The sequence below is a fragment of the Acanthochromis polyacanthus genome, chromosome 8 (assembly GCF_021347895.1).
Source record: "Acanthochromis polyacanthus isolate Apoly-LR-REF ecotype Palm Island chromosome 8, KAUST_Apoly_ChrSc, whole genome shotgun sequence".
Classification (NCBI taxonomy): domain Eukaryota; kingdom Metazoa; phylum Chordata; class Actinopteri; family Pomacentridae; genus Acanthochromis; species Acanthochromis polyacanthus.
Genome location: NC_067120.1, coordinates 41,037,069 through 41,054,124, shown reverse-complemented (window position 1 = coordinate 41,054,124; position 17,056 = coordinate 41,037,069). Strand labels below are relative to the sequence as shown.

Below are 17,056 nucleotides of genomic sequence, written 5' to 3'. Positions count from 1 at the left end.
AACACCAAATCCGTGAACTCTGAACAGGATCTGAGGCGGTGCAGGAACCCGGACATCAGAAATCCCAGGACTGACTGAGGGGCTTTTCCTTCTCTGGATGATCAAACTGAACATATTTGTGTTCTGACTGGAGCAAGGTGGATCTCAGCTGCTTCCGTTCCAGATGACTCAGTGTGAAAGTGAGAAATCTCCCAGGAAAGTGGGTGAAAACTGGACACGTAACTAAAGCTCTGCAGCGTTTAAATGACCTGAAGAATAAATACCGGATCAGAACCTGACGCATATCAGAAGAACTAAACATATAATCCTGCTGCTTTCTGTCAGCCTCATATGATCAATACCTGAACAGAGGAGTCTTATGGATCTATACCTGACCACAACACCAACATACGCCAACTCTACTGGGTCATTTTTAAGATCAAAACTCAATGTGACTTTTTGACCTTCTACATTTACCATATAAACAGAATGAGGACAGAGAAAATGTGGAACAACCAGAGACTCTTAGCTGATGCTAATTTTCCCATTTTTTCTTGTTTCTTGTATTTAAAGAACAACTTTGATGCTCCAGCTGTTTGGTAGTGTGACGTCACTAGGGCTGCAACTAACGATGCATCGACGAATCGTCTGAGCACGATACGTCATCAAAAGCGGAAGTGAGCACGCAATGCAACAGAAATCAGCGTCCGACCGGAGCGTGGAACACGGACCGACATCGGCGCTGCATGGTGCATATATTATGTATGCACGCTGCAGCATGTGTTGGCAGAATTTTGAAAAATTCAGATGTTTCAGATCTGAGAATTTTTCTATTTTCCCCTGAGAAAGCTGAGAAGCCATTTTAAAGGTTCAGTATCTCCAGAAATAAAACTACCATCCATGAAAAATGGTGAGATCAGACAGAATAGTTTCATCAGATAACAGTGATTGGATGAATTCAGCAGAGGACAGTTTAATTACTGGACCTTAAAGATACAAGAAAAGTCTAAAATCTCCAATCCAGGCTGGTTTAGTGTCTCAGTAAAGTTCATGTAAGTGTCTATTTATGGATGAAATCAGCCTCAGATGTTGTTAAATTAAACATGAATCAACATGAACCATCTTGTAACAGAACATCTATCTCCAACATCCAGACCCCCATTAACACCAACATCTAGACCTCTATGAACATCTAGACCTCTATGAACACCTAGACCTCTATGAACATCTAGACCTCTATGAACACCCAGACCCCCATTAACACCAACATCTAGACCTCTGTGAACATCTAGACCTCTGTGAACACCTAGACCTCTATGAACATCTAGACCTCTATGAACATCTAGACCTCTATGAACACCTAGACCTCTATGAACATCTAGACCTCTATGAACATCTAGACCTCTATGAACACCTAGACCTCTATGAACACCTAGACCTCTATGAACACCCAGACCCCCATTAACACCAACATCTAGACCTCTGTGAACATCTAGACCTCTGTGAACATCTAAACCTCCATGAACTCCAGGTTCTGGTTCCTACTAATGAGTCCACATCAACATTTAGTCTAAACATCTAAAAACTGGAACCTTGTCTGGTTAAACTTTAACTCATCAGATTCTACAGATGTTAGAGCCTCAACAGTTGGAGAAATGAGGACCAACGACTGTGTTTTAGTAGAAACATGGATCCATCCATAGATAAACACTGACAGGAATTTTATGGAGACACTAGACCAGTCTGGATTGGAGGTTTTGAATGTCTTTCCATTTTTTGTGGCCAATAACGATCCATTATTGTTAATTTGGTCAATTCTGAGTAACTGTGGACTCATTTTGAAGAGTTCTGGACAATTTAAAGTAACTCTTGCAGTGATTTTGGACCTTTTTGAACATTTTTGGATTAATTTTTTACTTGGGAGAATTTTGAGCCATTTTACACACATCTGATGTCATTTAGGAGAATTATGAAATATTTTATATTTATGGGTAATTTTACTTTCTGGAGCCACTACACCATCCTCATTTAAAAACTATGTTATTCATTATTGAGTCATTTTAGACAGTTTTTATTTCATTTTAAACAAAATTTGAGGATTTCTGGACAAATTACGAGTCATCCCAGACAGTTTGCAATTAATTTCGGTCCAATTTTAAGTTATTTAGGACCACCTCTGTCTTATTCTGGGCAATTTTTGAGTCGTCTAGGACAAGTTTCAAGTAATACTGGACAAAATCATCTCTACCTCTGGAGAAATGTGGACCAAAGACCGGATTTTAGTAGAAATATGGATCCATCCATAGATAAACACTTACAGGAATTTTATGGAGACACTAGACCGTCCTGGATTGGGAGGTTGACACATTTTTTCCATCTTCAAGGACCAGTAGTTCATAATTTTGGACAATTTTAAGTCATTTTGAGCCATCTTCAACTTATTTTTGACAAACTTCAAGTAATTTCAGATTTAAGTCATCTTTGGTGAAAATGCCGAACAAAGATTTTGCACTTTTTTCCCCATTTTCAGGGGCCAATAATTAGTCTTTTGGACATTTTTTTGTCATTTTAAACCAATATTTCTCTGATTTTGCACAAGTTTCAAGTCATATTGGAGCATCTTAATCATACTCTGCACAATTTTTAATTATTTTAGATTAAGTTTTAAGTCTTTCTTGATACCTTTGAGTCATTTTAGACCATCTTTATCTTGTTTTGAACAAATTTTAGACATTTTGGACAAATTTCAAACAATTTCAGACGAGATTCTTGTCCTCTTTGGAGAAATGTGGACCAAAGACTGTATTTTAGTAGAAACATGGATCCATCCATAGATAAACACTTACAGGAACTTTATGGAGACACTGGACCAGCCTTGATTGGAGATTCACTTCTTTCCATTTTTAGTGACCACTGATTAAGCTGTTCTCTGCTGGATCCATCCAATCATCGTGATCTGATGAAACTATTATGTCTTTTCTCACCACCTTTCATGGATGTTGGTTTTATTTATGGAGATACTGAACCTTCAAAATGGCTTCTCAGGTTTCTTTGTGAGAGAAAACAGAAAAATTCTCCAAATTCAGCTCAGATGTTTTACAGACTGTGCAGCAGTGCCGACAGCAGATGAACTCTGGGTTCTACGTCTGGTTGAACCCAGCAGAAGCTCTGAGCTGCAGTTAAACCAGATGAAGCTGCTCCAACAGACTTCAGGCGTTTTCCTGGCCTTTGCAGTGACGTCCTGCTGTTCGTCTCAGCAGTCGCCCTGAAATAAACGAGGAGCCTGGATGTGGTGACGCCACTCCATTGTTGCTCCAAAGCCTTCAGAAAAATCTCCTTGAGCTGCAGCAGTGAAAGGTCAACCAGTGTGTTCCTACAGCAGCAGAGATGTGACATTTGTGATCAGCCTCTGTCCACAGACTACAGCAAAGCATGATAAAGATGCTCCAACATGACTTCAAACTTGTCCCAAAAGACTTAAAATCTGTGCAAAATAAAGATAAATATTGGTCTTCAATGTCAAAAAAAGAGGTCAAAATGAATAATTATTGACCCCAGAAACGTGCAAAATCTTCAGTCTTTGGTCCACATTTCACCAAAGATGACTGGCATCTTGTCTAAAACTGTTTGAGACTTGTCCGAAATGACTAAAAAATAGTCCCAAATAAGATAAAGACAGTCTAAAATGACTCAGAAGTGTCCAGAAAGACTTGAAAGTTGATCTAAAATACTCAATAGTTGTACAAAATGTGACAAGGATGGTCCAACATGACTTAAAATTTGTCTAAAAGACTTGAAATTTGTGCAAAATAAGATAAACATAGGTCAAAAATGACAAAAAAATGTCACAATGAATAATTATTACCCCTTGAAAATGTGAAAAAAGTGCAAAATCTTCAGTCTTTGGTCTTTGGTTTTCCAAAGACGACTTAGGTCTGAAATTACTTGATATTTGTCAAAAATAAGAGGAGGATGGTTCAAAATTACTTAAAATGGTTCAAAATAATGACTTACTGGCCCTTGAAAATGAAAAACAGTTTTGAAACCTCCAATCCATGCTGGTCTGGTGTCTCCATAGAGTTCCTGTTTACCTATGGATGGATCCATGGTTCCACTAAAATAGAGTCTCTGGTCCACATTTCTCTGGGGATGATGGGAATCTGGTCTGAAATTGTTTGAAATTTTTCCACAATACCTAAAAATTTGTCTCAAATCAGATAAATACAGTTTAAAATGACTCAAAGACTTGAAACTTGATCTAAAATACTTACTTAATAAAGATGGTCCAACGTGATCCTTTGGCCCGCAGTCTGTTACCACCTTCCATCTCTTCACTGATAATTGGCATCTCTGTGCAGCTATTTCCCATCTTTTTGAACATATTTTGTGTCCCTTTTGCATCTTTATGAAGCTACCTTGCATTTCCTCAGATCTGTTTCGCATCTTTATTTTGCATCTCTTTGTAGCTATTTTGCATCCAATCCTACATATTTGCATAGCTTTGCAATTACTTTACATCTTTTTGGAGCTATTCTGTGTCTCCGTTTTGCATCCCTGTGTATTTTGCATGTTTTCCTACCTATTCTGCATGGTTTTGTAACTATTTTACATATGTTTGGCAACATTTTGTATCTCTTTATAGTCATTTTGCATCTTTTCTTAACTATTTTGCATCTATTTATGGTTATTACATTTCAGTGTAGTTGTTTTTCATCTCTCTTGAGCCATTTTGCATCTCATCCTAAGTATTCTGCATAGCATTGCAACTATCTTATACCTTTTTGGAACCATTTTCATCTCTTTTGAACCGTTTCGCGCCTCTTCACTAATATTTGGCATCTGTCTTTTTGGAGTAATTTTGCATCTTCACTACTTTAACTTTCCCCAAAGCTATTTTTCATCTTTGTGTTGCCATGCTGTATCTCTTCATTGCTATTTTGCATCCCATCCTACATATTGTGCATAGCTCTGATACTATTTTACGTCTTTTTGGTGATATTTTCAGTCTCTTTTGCATCTTTATGAAGCTACTTTGCATTTCTTTGGAGCCATTTCACGTCTTTTCACATGTTTTGCATCTCTACGTTGCCATTTTGTATCCCTTTGAAGCTATTTTGCATCATTTTTAAGCTATTTTACATGTTTTTGTTGATATTTTTCATTTCTACATTGACGTTTTGCATCTATTCATAACAACCTTGCGCGTTTGTGGCTATTCTGCATCTTTATGTTGATGCTTTGCATGTCTTCGCAGCTGTTTTGTGTCTTTTCATTGCACGTTTTTGTCGTTTTGCAGCTGTTTTGCATCGTTCTGTGCTAATGTTTTTACAGGCCCAGTAATCTTTCAGGCCCCCGGTCTGTTGATGGTGAAACAGGTGTTTCAGGTTTTAAAATGTGTGAACTTGGTGAAGTTCTGTTGCTGTTGCTGTAGTCCTGCTGTGGATCAAACCAGGTCATTTCGTGGTGAAAACGTTGCTGCCTTCAGTCACCTTTCCCTTCCCCTCCTCTGATTCCTGTTTTGTGTCACTGACCTAAAAGCCCGTCAGAGTTTTGAAGCTGTGGAGGTAAAAACAGTTGATGGGACTGGGTTCTCCACGGAGCTTCAGTAATGAGACTCCGGGGACGGACGCTGCCGCCGCCGTTTGTTTTTAATGTTCCTCGATTACTTTACTGCCGAGAACAAACAGAATCCAGCTGTGGACAGTCGCTGAGAAACGACTTTAGCTGGATAACAAACCACAAAAACCTGACGTTTGATGTGTGTGGGGAGAAACGGTTCGACTGAATGCACATTTGTGGGAACTTCAAAATAATGTCCACATTTCCCAGCTGTAGTTTTTTAAAGTTATTTACTGTCATCTCACAAATGTTCTGTTGAGTTACAGATAAAATCCAAGAACTGTGTTAATACAAATATGTTCACAACAGCCTGATGGAACCATTTCTTTACCACGTCTGATGTGAGTTTGGGCTCATTGTCTGGTTGAAACATCCAACTGTGTCCAGGATCAACCTTCTGCTGATGGTTTTAGGTTCTCCTGAAGAACGTGGAGGTGATCCTCCTTCTTCATTATTCCATTTACTTTGTGGAAAGCTCCAGTTCCACAGAGCATGATACTGCCACCTCCATGTTTGATGGTAGGTTTGGTGTTCTTGGGCTTAAAAAAAAGACCAAGACAGTCTGAAACCAGTCCTCAAAAATTCTGGAACCAGGACTATAATCAAACCTAAACCAGTTCAAAAAATGTTCAGAACCAGTCAGACATCTGAAACCAGTCCTAAAAATTCTCAAACCAGAACACTATCGTGACCAAAGCTGAACTTAAAAGTCCAAGACCCGCCCCAGACCATCTGAAACTAGTCCTCATCCAGGACCAGATCCAGAGTAATATACATCCTAGACCAACTTTAAATCACATCCAAAACCAGGAGAACCAAGACTGGAACCAAACATAAACCAGTCCCAAGAAAGTCCAGAACCAGTCCCACATCCAGTCTAGAACCATTCCAGAAGCTCTTCTAGAAAGCCCCAGAGCATGATACTGCCTCCTCCATGCTGGATGGTAGGTTTGGTGTTCTTGGGGTTAAAGGCCTCACCTTCAGTTTTTGTTCCATCTGACCACAGAACTTTCCTCCAGAACATTTTCTTTCTCCATGTGATGAGTGGAGCTTTAAGGTTCTGTTTCTAGAGGAAGAACTTCCTTCTTCATGGATCCTCGAGAACCCTGTGGACACTGACAGCTGTGTTCCAGCAGCTTCTCATCCATCCAGACCTGCTTTCTGATGATTCCTGGTTGACTCTTGACCATCCTGACCAATGGTCTCTCAGCAGCAGGTGGTAGTTTGCATTTTCTTCCTGATGGTGGCAGTAACACACCTGGACCATGGCTGTGTCTGAAATGGCATACTAACGTACTACTCATACTAAATGTGACGTCAAAATAAGTATGTAGTGCGTTCACATTAGATAGTATGAATAGATTGAGTACGGATGTATACTATTTCCGGAAAAATTTTAAGTATGCGCGGTGCCCACACTCGTCATACTCAACCGCCCCATAATGCTTTGCGCGCTGCCCACCGAAATGCAAGCCTCCGCGGGATACGTGGCCGGACCGGGGCGATTTTTATTTTATTTTATGTGGTTAAGTAGTCATCCTAATCACCCCACAGATTTGAGAAATAGGCGTTTTCTGACCAACGTTTTAAATTTGTCAGACGCCTCACAACGTGCTACTGAATGCTAGCAGCTAGTTGCAGCAGCTCGCTTTGCATACAGAACAAGTAGCAGCTACCTCCAGTAGCCTGCAGCTACAACTGAAACGATTCTCATAATCTGGCTAATAACTGCATGAGGAGTGCCGACTTGAAATTACCACATTAATTATGCGACTGTTTGTTAGCGTAAAATCGACCTGAAGCCGGCATTCAGCCGAGATATTTGATAGCCGTACTTCCGGAGTTTGTCGTCGGAGGTTTGAAATGCATTATGGGAAACGTAGTAGTATACTACAGTGTGAACGGTTGGCATTCTAATCATACTTATAGTATGTAGTATACAGCATATACTCATTGAGAAGGTGGTACGTTAGTATGCGATTTCGGACACAGCCCATGATCTTTATTCTGACAAACAGATGATTCTGGATCTGAAGCTGCTTTCAAATGTCTCCAAGTGACTTTCTGACTGGTTCTAGTCAATGATTTTTCTTCAGATCTTTGCTGAGCTCCTCAGATGTTCCCTGTGTAGAGTTTGAGTGTAATGAGTGGATCTAATGGTTCTATTTAAACTGATCAGAGGAGTCAGCAGCTGTAGTCGACTGGAATCACTAATAATGACTGACTCACTTGATTAATAGCTTTCCACATATTTTATGTGTTTCTTTGCTCATGTCAGAATATGATCTTGTCCTGAACCTCAGGAAGTTTCTGAGTTCAATCCAAAACAAATAGTGACTGAACAACTCGGTCACATTTTACTCTTTAATTTCACCATCTAGGCTCTTTTTGCCTCAATTTTGTGTCAGGCCATATTTATTTCTGTCTCATTTTGGTAATTTTACAACTAATTTTCGGCATTTTAGGATCAATTTACATTATTTCAGCTCTTATTGCCTCAGTTTTGCCTTATCTTATTTATTTTTGTGCCATTTTGTGCCTTGTTTGGTAACGCTACATCTAAGTTGGTTCATTTTAGCACCAATTTATGCTACATTGGCTCAGAAGAGTCAGCAGCTGTAGTCGCTTGTAATCATTCAGGAGAAGTTAAGAGGTCATGAAACTGAATAATACAACTTCATAAATCACCAAAATTGATAATTAAAGCTGCTGTTTGTATATTTTTGACCCAGAAAACTTTTAATAAATCCATGAAAGAACAAAATCATGATCGCCTTTGTGACGAGGATTCATGTTTCAGGGTTCCATCATAAATTCTGATTCTAGGAGTGATCAGAAACTCCAGACTGATGATGAACTCAGACTTTAGGGTGGATGGAACTGTTGTTTACGACTCCACCTGGCTGTGGCCTCCATGTACCTGTGCAGGTGTGTTCAGGTGAGCAGTAAGCTGATGCTCTAATCGCTCAGCTAACGGACTCAGTTCCAGATTTGGCATCGGGCTTATTGGTGTCATTTCACACGACGAGGACGGAGCTGTGCAGATGCTGCAGCCACAAACTGACCTCCAACGCCTTCTATCAATCACTGCTCAATACCTCTGATTCCAGACAGCTTCCTGCACAGAAATGCCACGCTCTGACACGCCAGCAGCTAACCTGATTTCATCCACTGTTACTGTGCAGTTTATCAGCACAGAGTGAAAACAAACACATAGATCTGATTACTTATGTCCAGATAAAGCTGCTCCTGCCCAGAAACACACCAGCGCTGTTTCAACAGCTGTCTGAGGACGATTTACCTGATCACTAATCAATACCAGATCACTGATCAATACCAGATCACTGATCAATACCAGATCACAATCACACAAAGTATGAACAGAGAGATGTCCACTTCCTGCTTTTTTCTGCTGTTTGTGTGCATTTTACCAACATGGGGTGAAGAGACGTGTTTAAGGAGCTCAGATCACAGAAAAAACATCACCGAGAACAGCTGATCAATACCTGAACAATGATCAATATATATACCAGATCAATGATCAATACCTGATCAGAAACAGAATAAACTGAGTGACTTCCAGCAGCTGATGGTCCAATCAGCAGGGAAACAAGGTGTGTGTGTGTATGCATGTATATGTGCGTGTGTGTGTCCATGTGTGTGTGTTTGCGTGCGTGTGTCTCACCGCTGTGCGCGCTGAACCAGCGGGGTGCTATGTGGAGGGGCAGAGTGTCAGCCAGCGACCCCCGGGACCCCAGGTACAGAACCCCGTCCGTGTGGTGGCCTCCGCCCCCCGGGTCCTGGTAGCCGGTACCGTGGGGGGCCGCCGTGGTGCCCCCGGACCCCCCTCCGGCTCGCTCCGAGTCCGTCCCCCGGGGGGTGTAGAAGCCGAAGGGCACGGCGGGGCTGTGCTCGATGCCCATCCCGGCCACGGAGCTCACCGAGCGGCTCCGCAGGCCCATGGTGCCGCTGGGCCGGTAGTGGCCGAAGTGGGCCGAGGGAGGCACCGCGCTGTCATCCGTAGAGACGCCGGGAAAAGCTCCCCGGGGCCGCCCCGCCGTGCTCTGCTTTCCCCCCATCCAAAGCGGGTTCGGTGGGGGTTCTGGTGATCCGGTGGTTCGGCTCGGAGCAGCTGTCGCCCCCTCCCTGCCTGTCTGTCTGTCTGTCCGTGTGTCGGAGGCTCGTCAGCTCTCTGCAGACGCAACAGCCCGGTTCCCCGCCGAGCGGAGCATGAGCAGCCCGCCGTCCGATGAGCTGAGCCGCGGGCTGCAGCGGCCGAACGAGCCCAGACCCGGCTGGAGGACCAGATGTTAGCCGGCCGTCTGATCCCGGCGGCCCGGACTCAGCAGCGCCGCAGTGCTCCTCCGCCGCTCCGCCTCATCTGATCGCAGACATCGTGACAACTGTTGCTGTCTGTCCGCGAACAGACGCTCCGCTCCGGACAAAGCAAACTACGACGTCCGGCCGCCTGCCGCTCCGGCTGTCCGGTGCTCCGTTGCTCCGCTGCTGCTCTCCCCGGAGGTCGCGCTGGGTGAAGCCGCTCCCTGCGCTGCGCTCTGCTCGGCGCTCCGCTCCGCCGCTGCCGCCGCCGCTGCTCCAGACAATGGAGGAGCTCAGTGCGCAGACTCGGAGCTGAGCAGACACAGCTTTAATTCCTCTACATGGGATTGGCCTGAATCCTCTGCAGCAGCTCAGGAGCTCCGGGAGAAACCAGGTAGCACGGTAAACACAGGTAATACAGGTAAACACAGGTAATACAGGTGATACAAGTAAACACAGGTAATACACGTGATACAAGTAAACACAGGTAATACAGGTAAACACAGGTAATACAGGTAAACATAGGTAGCACGGTAAACATAGGTAAAACCAGGTAAACACAGGTAATGCAGGTGGACCAGGTGAACATAGTAAACACAGGTGATTAAAACACCCATAATTTATTAAAAACAATGATCTAATCTGAATATTGCTAACAGTTAGCTAGCTAGCTAAAACAATCCATAGTAAGCTAAAAACAGCAGTTAGCAGATAAAATAAATAGTAAATTAAAAGTAGTAAACAGCTAATGTAATAAACAGTAAGCTAAAAGTTGTAAAACAGTTAGCTAATATAATAAATAGTAAGTTCACAGTTGTGAATAAAGTTTGCAAAAAATAATAAAATGAAGCAAAATTTTAGCCTGAAGTAACCCAAATGTTCAACACTAAATGATATTATTTTGTACAGATTATCTTCTAATCTACTGGTTTTACAGCACTGACAAAATTATAAATGATATTGAAGTGAATATATTCATCATAAATACTTCGGTGGATCATGAAATATTCTAAATTGTGTTTGACTAACAATAAAAACTCTTCAATATGCAGTAAATCCTGGAAAACACACCAATCCAGTGTACTAGTTAACTGTTGGGATCGCCTTGGCAATCTTAATCTGTTAATTAAGAAGCTGAGACACACCTGGAAGCTCCCCTCATTACCCACAATCCTCCTGTGATGACCCACAATTCCCCTCTGCAGTTATTCCAGCAGATTTTAGCACCATATGCTAAATTATTGGGATTACTGGCTCACATGTTAGCTGTGGATTACTGCTCTAATCCTGTGTGTGTCTGTTTGTGTAATTAGGTTGGTTTTATTGTGTTTGGCTCTTTGTATCTGCACAGTAACACACACAGACACACACAGACACACACTGCTGCCCGATAAGATAAACTAATGTATGGTTAGTGGAGGCATTGATCAGTCTGATGGTAACAGTACAACTATAAAGGTCTCTGTTCACCACAACAGACACATTACAAACTCATAACACAGACACGCAATCATTTGCACTGCTTCAAATATACAGTGTCAGATCAAATAAATAGACTAAATAGTTAGCTAGGAGTAGCAAAATATTAGCTATAAATAACACATGATGAGCTAAACATGATAAATGCCTAAAAACAATCCATAGTAAACTAAAAGTAGGAAACAGCAGATATAACCCATAGTGAGCTGAAATAGCTAACAGTTAGCTAAAAGAATTCATAGTAAACTAAAAGTAGGAAACAGCAGATATAACCCATAGTGAGCTGAAATAGCTAACAGTTAGCTAAAAGAATTCATAGTACGCTAAACGTGGCAGTTAGCAGATATAACCCATAGTGGGCTAAAATAGCTAACAGTTAGCTAAAACAATCCATAGTATGCTAAAAGTAGGAAACAGTTGGCAGATATCACCGATAGTGAGCTGAAGTAGCTAACGATTAGCTAAAACAAGCCATAGTACGCTAAAAGTAGCCAACATTTAGCTGCATTAAACCATAGTGAGCTGAAAGTAGCAAACAGTTAGCTAAAATTATCTGTAGGAAGCTAAAAGTAAGAAACATGTAGCAGATATAACCCATAGTGAGCTAAAATAGCTAACAGTTAGCTAAAACAATCCATAGTATGCTGCAAGTAGCATCATTTAGATATAACAATCCATAGAGGTATAAAAGTAGCAGTTCTTTGGGGCCCTAATGGCTCTTTGGGTGTCTTAATGATAGGGGGTTGTTCTGTAGGGTCTTGTTCCATGACCAGATGTCTTTTAATCAGGAAACATATGTTGTGACCTCATACTTGTCCAAAACATATAAATATGATCTCAGATTGCTGTTCGGAGATATTCATTTGGCCGGATTCTCCCAGACAGTCTCTCTGTCTGTACTGATGCTGTTCTTCCTTATAATAAACTTATTATTAAGCAGTTCAGTGTCAATAGACGTTTCTTCTCCGCCTGGACTTCACGAACATCAGAGAAACTATGACAACAGTATAAATAATTGATAGGAGTTAACATCTTAGCTAAAGTAATAAATAGTGAGTTGAAAGTAGCTAACAGTTAGAATTGGGTGTGGAGGCAATAGGAATTTGTTATTTTTTATTTGTTAATTTTTTATTTTTTTGCAGTTTGTCAAGTGTAAAGGTGTTCAGTGAAGAGCTGGTTTTTAGTCTTCCCTTACAGACTGAAATAAATGTTTCTCTAATCAGACCTGTTTGATCAGATGCTGCTGATGTTTGGAAAGATTTCTGTTTTATTACCTGACAGGTAGAAGAAGAGCTCACCTGTAGAGCTCACCTGTAGAGCTCACCTGTAGGAGCTCACCTGTGTTCAGGTTCAGAGTAAAGCAGTTGACATGAAATATTCTCTCATTAATCAGTGATGATGTTCAGCATCCAGAAGTCCTGGTGATCACATTAAAGTGTAGTGATGTTTGTGTATCTGTCAGACTATAAACCTCTGGATGTAGAATGTAGATTAATGTATTTATTAATAACTGATAATAAACTATAAACCTCTGGATGTAGAATGTAGATTAATGTACACTGACAGTCATTAAAAACTTTGAGACCATATTTTTCAACATAATTTTTATTTTGAAGCCCCAAACTGGATTTTCTTCATATGAATCATTTGTTTAGCATATTGGCATACAGAAACAAAAATCTAAAGTTTCAAGAATGATTTCAAAATAAAGAATTTCACAAAAGAAAACGGCACCTGCCAAACACAAAGTCACAGCAGTCAATACCGAGTATGGCCTCATTTGCTTGGATGCAGGCAGCAATCCGTCGGCGCATGCTTTGGACCAGGCTTCTGATTGTGGGTTGGGAACAGCCCATACGCCTGGATACATCACTGTAGCTCAAAGCGGCCTCCACCATACCCAGTGCCCGGAGACGTTGTTCATGTGATAGACGCGGCATGATGCTGTTCACTGGACTAACAATGGTGGCCTTTTTTGGGCCTTTATATAGGCCTTCAAACCCATTCTCACATTGTGCAGATACTCACTGAGTATTGCTTGGTGTGTATTTGGTTCACTTTTGCAAAGTGACCAACCCATGTGCAATGAATCATGACAAAATGACAACTCATCATTATCTCAACTACCAGGGCACTCGATCATCAGTAAATCCACAATGAATCATTACAACCCCCCTACAAGTAGAATTCTGCCTACAGTTCTACCTCAGAGTTTCTATGGACTGTCAGTATATTTATTAATAACTGATAAACTATAAACCTGTGGATGTTGGGGGACAAACAGCAGCTCTAGATGTAGAATGTAGGCTCATGTATTTTAGTCATGTTAATAATAAAACTGTAAACCATCCATCCTGTTTAGGAGCTATATTCAGATAAAACACATGCTCCTAGAAACAGTCCTGCATTATGAGGTGTCCTCCTGAAGGTTTAATACTTTTCAGTGATCAGTTTGTTAAATGTTTTTTTGGATCCACTGATAGAACTGAGAATGAGACGGTTCAGTTCAAACTACAGCTGTCATCAGTTCAGACTTGCAAACTCGGCGCTGAGAAACAGAGATGAGCTGCATGTTGAGACAGGAAGGATCTGATCTTCATGATGTTGTGAGTTAAAGACATAAATATCTGAAGTGAAAGACAACATCATAGTTTAGCAATAAGTAACTTTAAAAATACATGTAAACAGATAAAGTCAGCTAAAAGTAAATACCTAAAAAATAGCAGAATAAGCAGTTATAAATCTTTAAATATTGCAGTAAATGATCAGTTGAAGGCAGTTTAATAAATGATGGATTACTTTATAATTAAATATCAATGAATTGTTGTAAATAGGTCTGTTTTAAATAGTTAATATCTGTAAAGCTGATGGATAAACGGTTGAAGTGGTTGTGGAGGGAAATGTGAAGAAAACACGTCTGAAAGCTCCAAGTTCTGGCTGTAAGAGCAGATCATGGAAATTCAACCTGATCTAAACAAAGAAATACTAGAAAATACAGGATGAGCTGCTAAAAAGTTCACTTTCTGATGGTTTGATTTACAGAAAGTTTCCAGAATGAATCAAAGTCACACAAAGACTAAAACTTAGTGTTTGGATCAAACTAAAAGGTTTTCTTGCCTCCTTTAACTCAGTCTCCTGTGAACGTTCCACCTCCAGTAGAAGAACAGACCTGAGCTGTCAGAAATCCTCTGTAAGCATCAGCAGCATTTAAAAACTAAACCCAGCTAAGAAATATCAGCTTCAATAAGTCACATAAAGTTCACTGCAGATCACTGATCAAGACTTTATGGAGCAGTTTGAAACCAAATCTGTTTATTAATGAATAAACTACAGGTTTCCATCCATTATTTACTATTTAAATACCACAAACCCCAAAGCTTTTAACCTCTAACTGGTCAATAAAGCATCCATAAATAAATGATCAACATGAATAAAACCAGGATTAAAGCAGTCCTAGTTACAGCCAGTAAATCTCTGATAAAGACGACTTTTAATAAGGGAAATATGTGAGAAACTAAACTCCAAATGAAAAAAATAGACAGGAAATGTTTTTATTTTATGTATTGTTGGCTTTTAAAGCCTCAAATGTTGAAGATGATTGATTTCAGAGCCTCAGTTCTCACAGATCTATAAATAAGAACATGACAAAGTTCTAACACTGCAGACAGAATGAAGACAGACAATATAAAATAGAAGAAAAACAGACATTTAATAAATGTGTGAACAATCTGTAATCACTGATAATGGATGATGATGACAAGACTGAATCCTGGTGACAGAAATGTGGTTTGTTTTGTCTTTTTTTGGTCATTTTCATCACTTTCTGCTCATTTTACAATCATTCAGTCTCTGTGATCATTATTTCTAGAAGCTCTTATAAATCAATAACAAGGAAATAAACCGTCTACAAACTGCAATAAAGTTCTTTGATCAGATTTTATTGCACCTCTGAGGCTGTGAGGAGTAAAGCTTCATCCTTCATGTTCAGCTGCAGGAAACCCCTCAGACAGCTGGAGTTAGCTGTAGTCATGTGACTTCAAGGAAACAGAGAAGGAGCAGAACAGAATGAGGAAATGAACAGTTCAGACTCCATTTTACAGCCAACAGAGGAGGACAACAAGGTGAGTGTTAGTTTAACGTTATTCTTCTTCTGCTGTCAGAAAACTATTTATGGTCTGAGCAGCACAGAGCGCTGCCAGAACCTTCTAGGAATGCAGAGAACATAGCTGAGCAGCAGAATGGGCAGCAGTGACGTGCGGTCAGGTGAGACACGGCCTCACCTGTCATCATGACAAAAAAAAAGAAAAAAGAAAGTGTACATAAATAAATATTAATATTTTCCACTGTTCTGTGTTAAAAATGCATTTGCAGTATGACTACACATTTCTGACGTTTTATTGAGTAAAATTGCCGAATTTGAGTTTTCCCGATCAAATCTAGGGCAGAAACCCCGGGTGAGGCAGGGCCGATCTGTGGCTCACGTCTGACTGTATGATCCAGTACAAAGTGGGCTGCATGACGCGGGCCCGTTTCTGTTCCTCAGCATATCGCCAATATGAACTTGACAGAAATATTCGTTACACACCATGACTTTCTGCAGTCTGTGTAATGTCTTTTATGTATGTGTGAGAGAACTATTCCTGCTGATCGCACAATAAAGTGCAGAGAAAAGTCAGCAGGTGAGGCAGGCAGTACTCTGCCTCAACTCAAGGGGGCGTACGCAAACTGGCAGGGGCTTTCTCGCTGCGGTGCTGGCTTCAACAGAGGAAATCCAAAGTCGGCGTCAAGCTAAAGCCAGTAGGTCTGCACACATCTCTGTACTTTAATTTGTTTACAGTATATATGAATTGCTTAAGGGCTGCACAGCGATCTAGTGGTTAGCCCTGTCACCTTGCAGCAAGAAGATCACCGGTTCAAATCCCGGCCTGGGATCTTTCTGCATGGAGTTTGCATGTTCTCCCTGTGCATGCGTGGGTTTTCTCCGGGTACTCCGGCTTCCTCCCACAGTCCAAAAACATGCTGAGGTTAATTGGTTACTCTAAATTGTCCGTAGGTGTGAATGTGAGTGTGATTGTGTGTCTGTATATGTAGCCCTGTGACAGACTGGTGACCTGTCCAGGGTGTCCCCTGCCTTCACCAGAGTCAGCTGGGATAGACTCCAGCACCCCCCATGACCCTAGTGAGGATGAAGCGGTGTGCAGAGGCTGGATGGATGAACTGCTTAAAACACAAGATGGGTGCTCTATCAATAGCTATAAAAGAAAGTTCTGTAGGACAAATATGTTCCTGTGTAAATGTTTGTGTTGGTTTGTGAGTGTAATTGAAAGAGGAATGCTGATGGGATATGAAGCATTATCAGTAGTTGCATGCTGTTGGATGAATAGTGAAATAAGATGCTTTTTTCAGTTCTTACAATCATAAATCTGACTCTTGAGCAGTCAGTGCCTCACCAGCCATGAACCTCACCGCACGTCACTGATGGGCAGTGATAGTTGGTGCAGCATGTGGAGCATCTGGTCAATACAGGGAGGATATCCTGGTTCATCCATCCATCCATCCATTCTCTATCCACCGCTTCATCCTCACTCGGGTCATGGGGGGTGCTGGAGTCTATCCCAGCTGACTCTGGTGAAGGCAGGGGACACCCTGGACAGGTCAC

General features: G+C 41.1%; 2 protein-coding genes across 28 annotated transcripts in view; one reads left to right on the top strand and one right to left on the bottom strand.

Moving 5' to 3' along the window:
- znrf1 (zinc and ring finger 1) overlaps nt 1–10,179 on the bottom strand; it is a 42,209-nt gene extending 32,030 nt beyond the window's left edge. Inside the window, exon 1 of the mRNA XM_051952517.1 lies at nt 9,284–10,179. Within this exon, the coding sequence (XP_051808477.1) occupies nt 9,284–9,677 (394 nt within the window). The 5' untranslated portion in view covers nt 9,678–10,179. The remainder of the gene's footprint in view (nt 1–9,283) is intronic.
- Nucleotides 10,180–13,207: 3,028 nt separating this feature from the next.
- Nucleotides 13,208–17,056, top strand: part of LOC110964819 (NACHT, LRR and PYD domains-containing protein 12-like) — a 36,507-nt gene continuing 32,658 nt past the window's right edge. For 25 of the 27 annotated variants that reach the window (XM_051952464.1, XM_051952465.1, XM_051952455.1 and 22 more), the window contains exon 1: nt 13,208–16,194. The gene's annotated coding sequence lies outside the window, so the exon portion shown is untranslated. The remainder of the gene's footprint in view (nt 16,195–17,056) is intronic. The other 2 variants (XM_051952442.1, XM_051952441.1) reach the window with 2 other exon arrangements.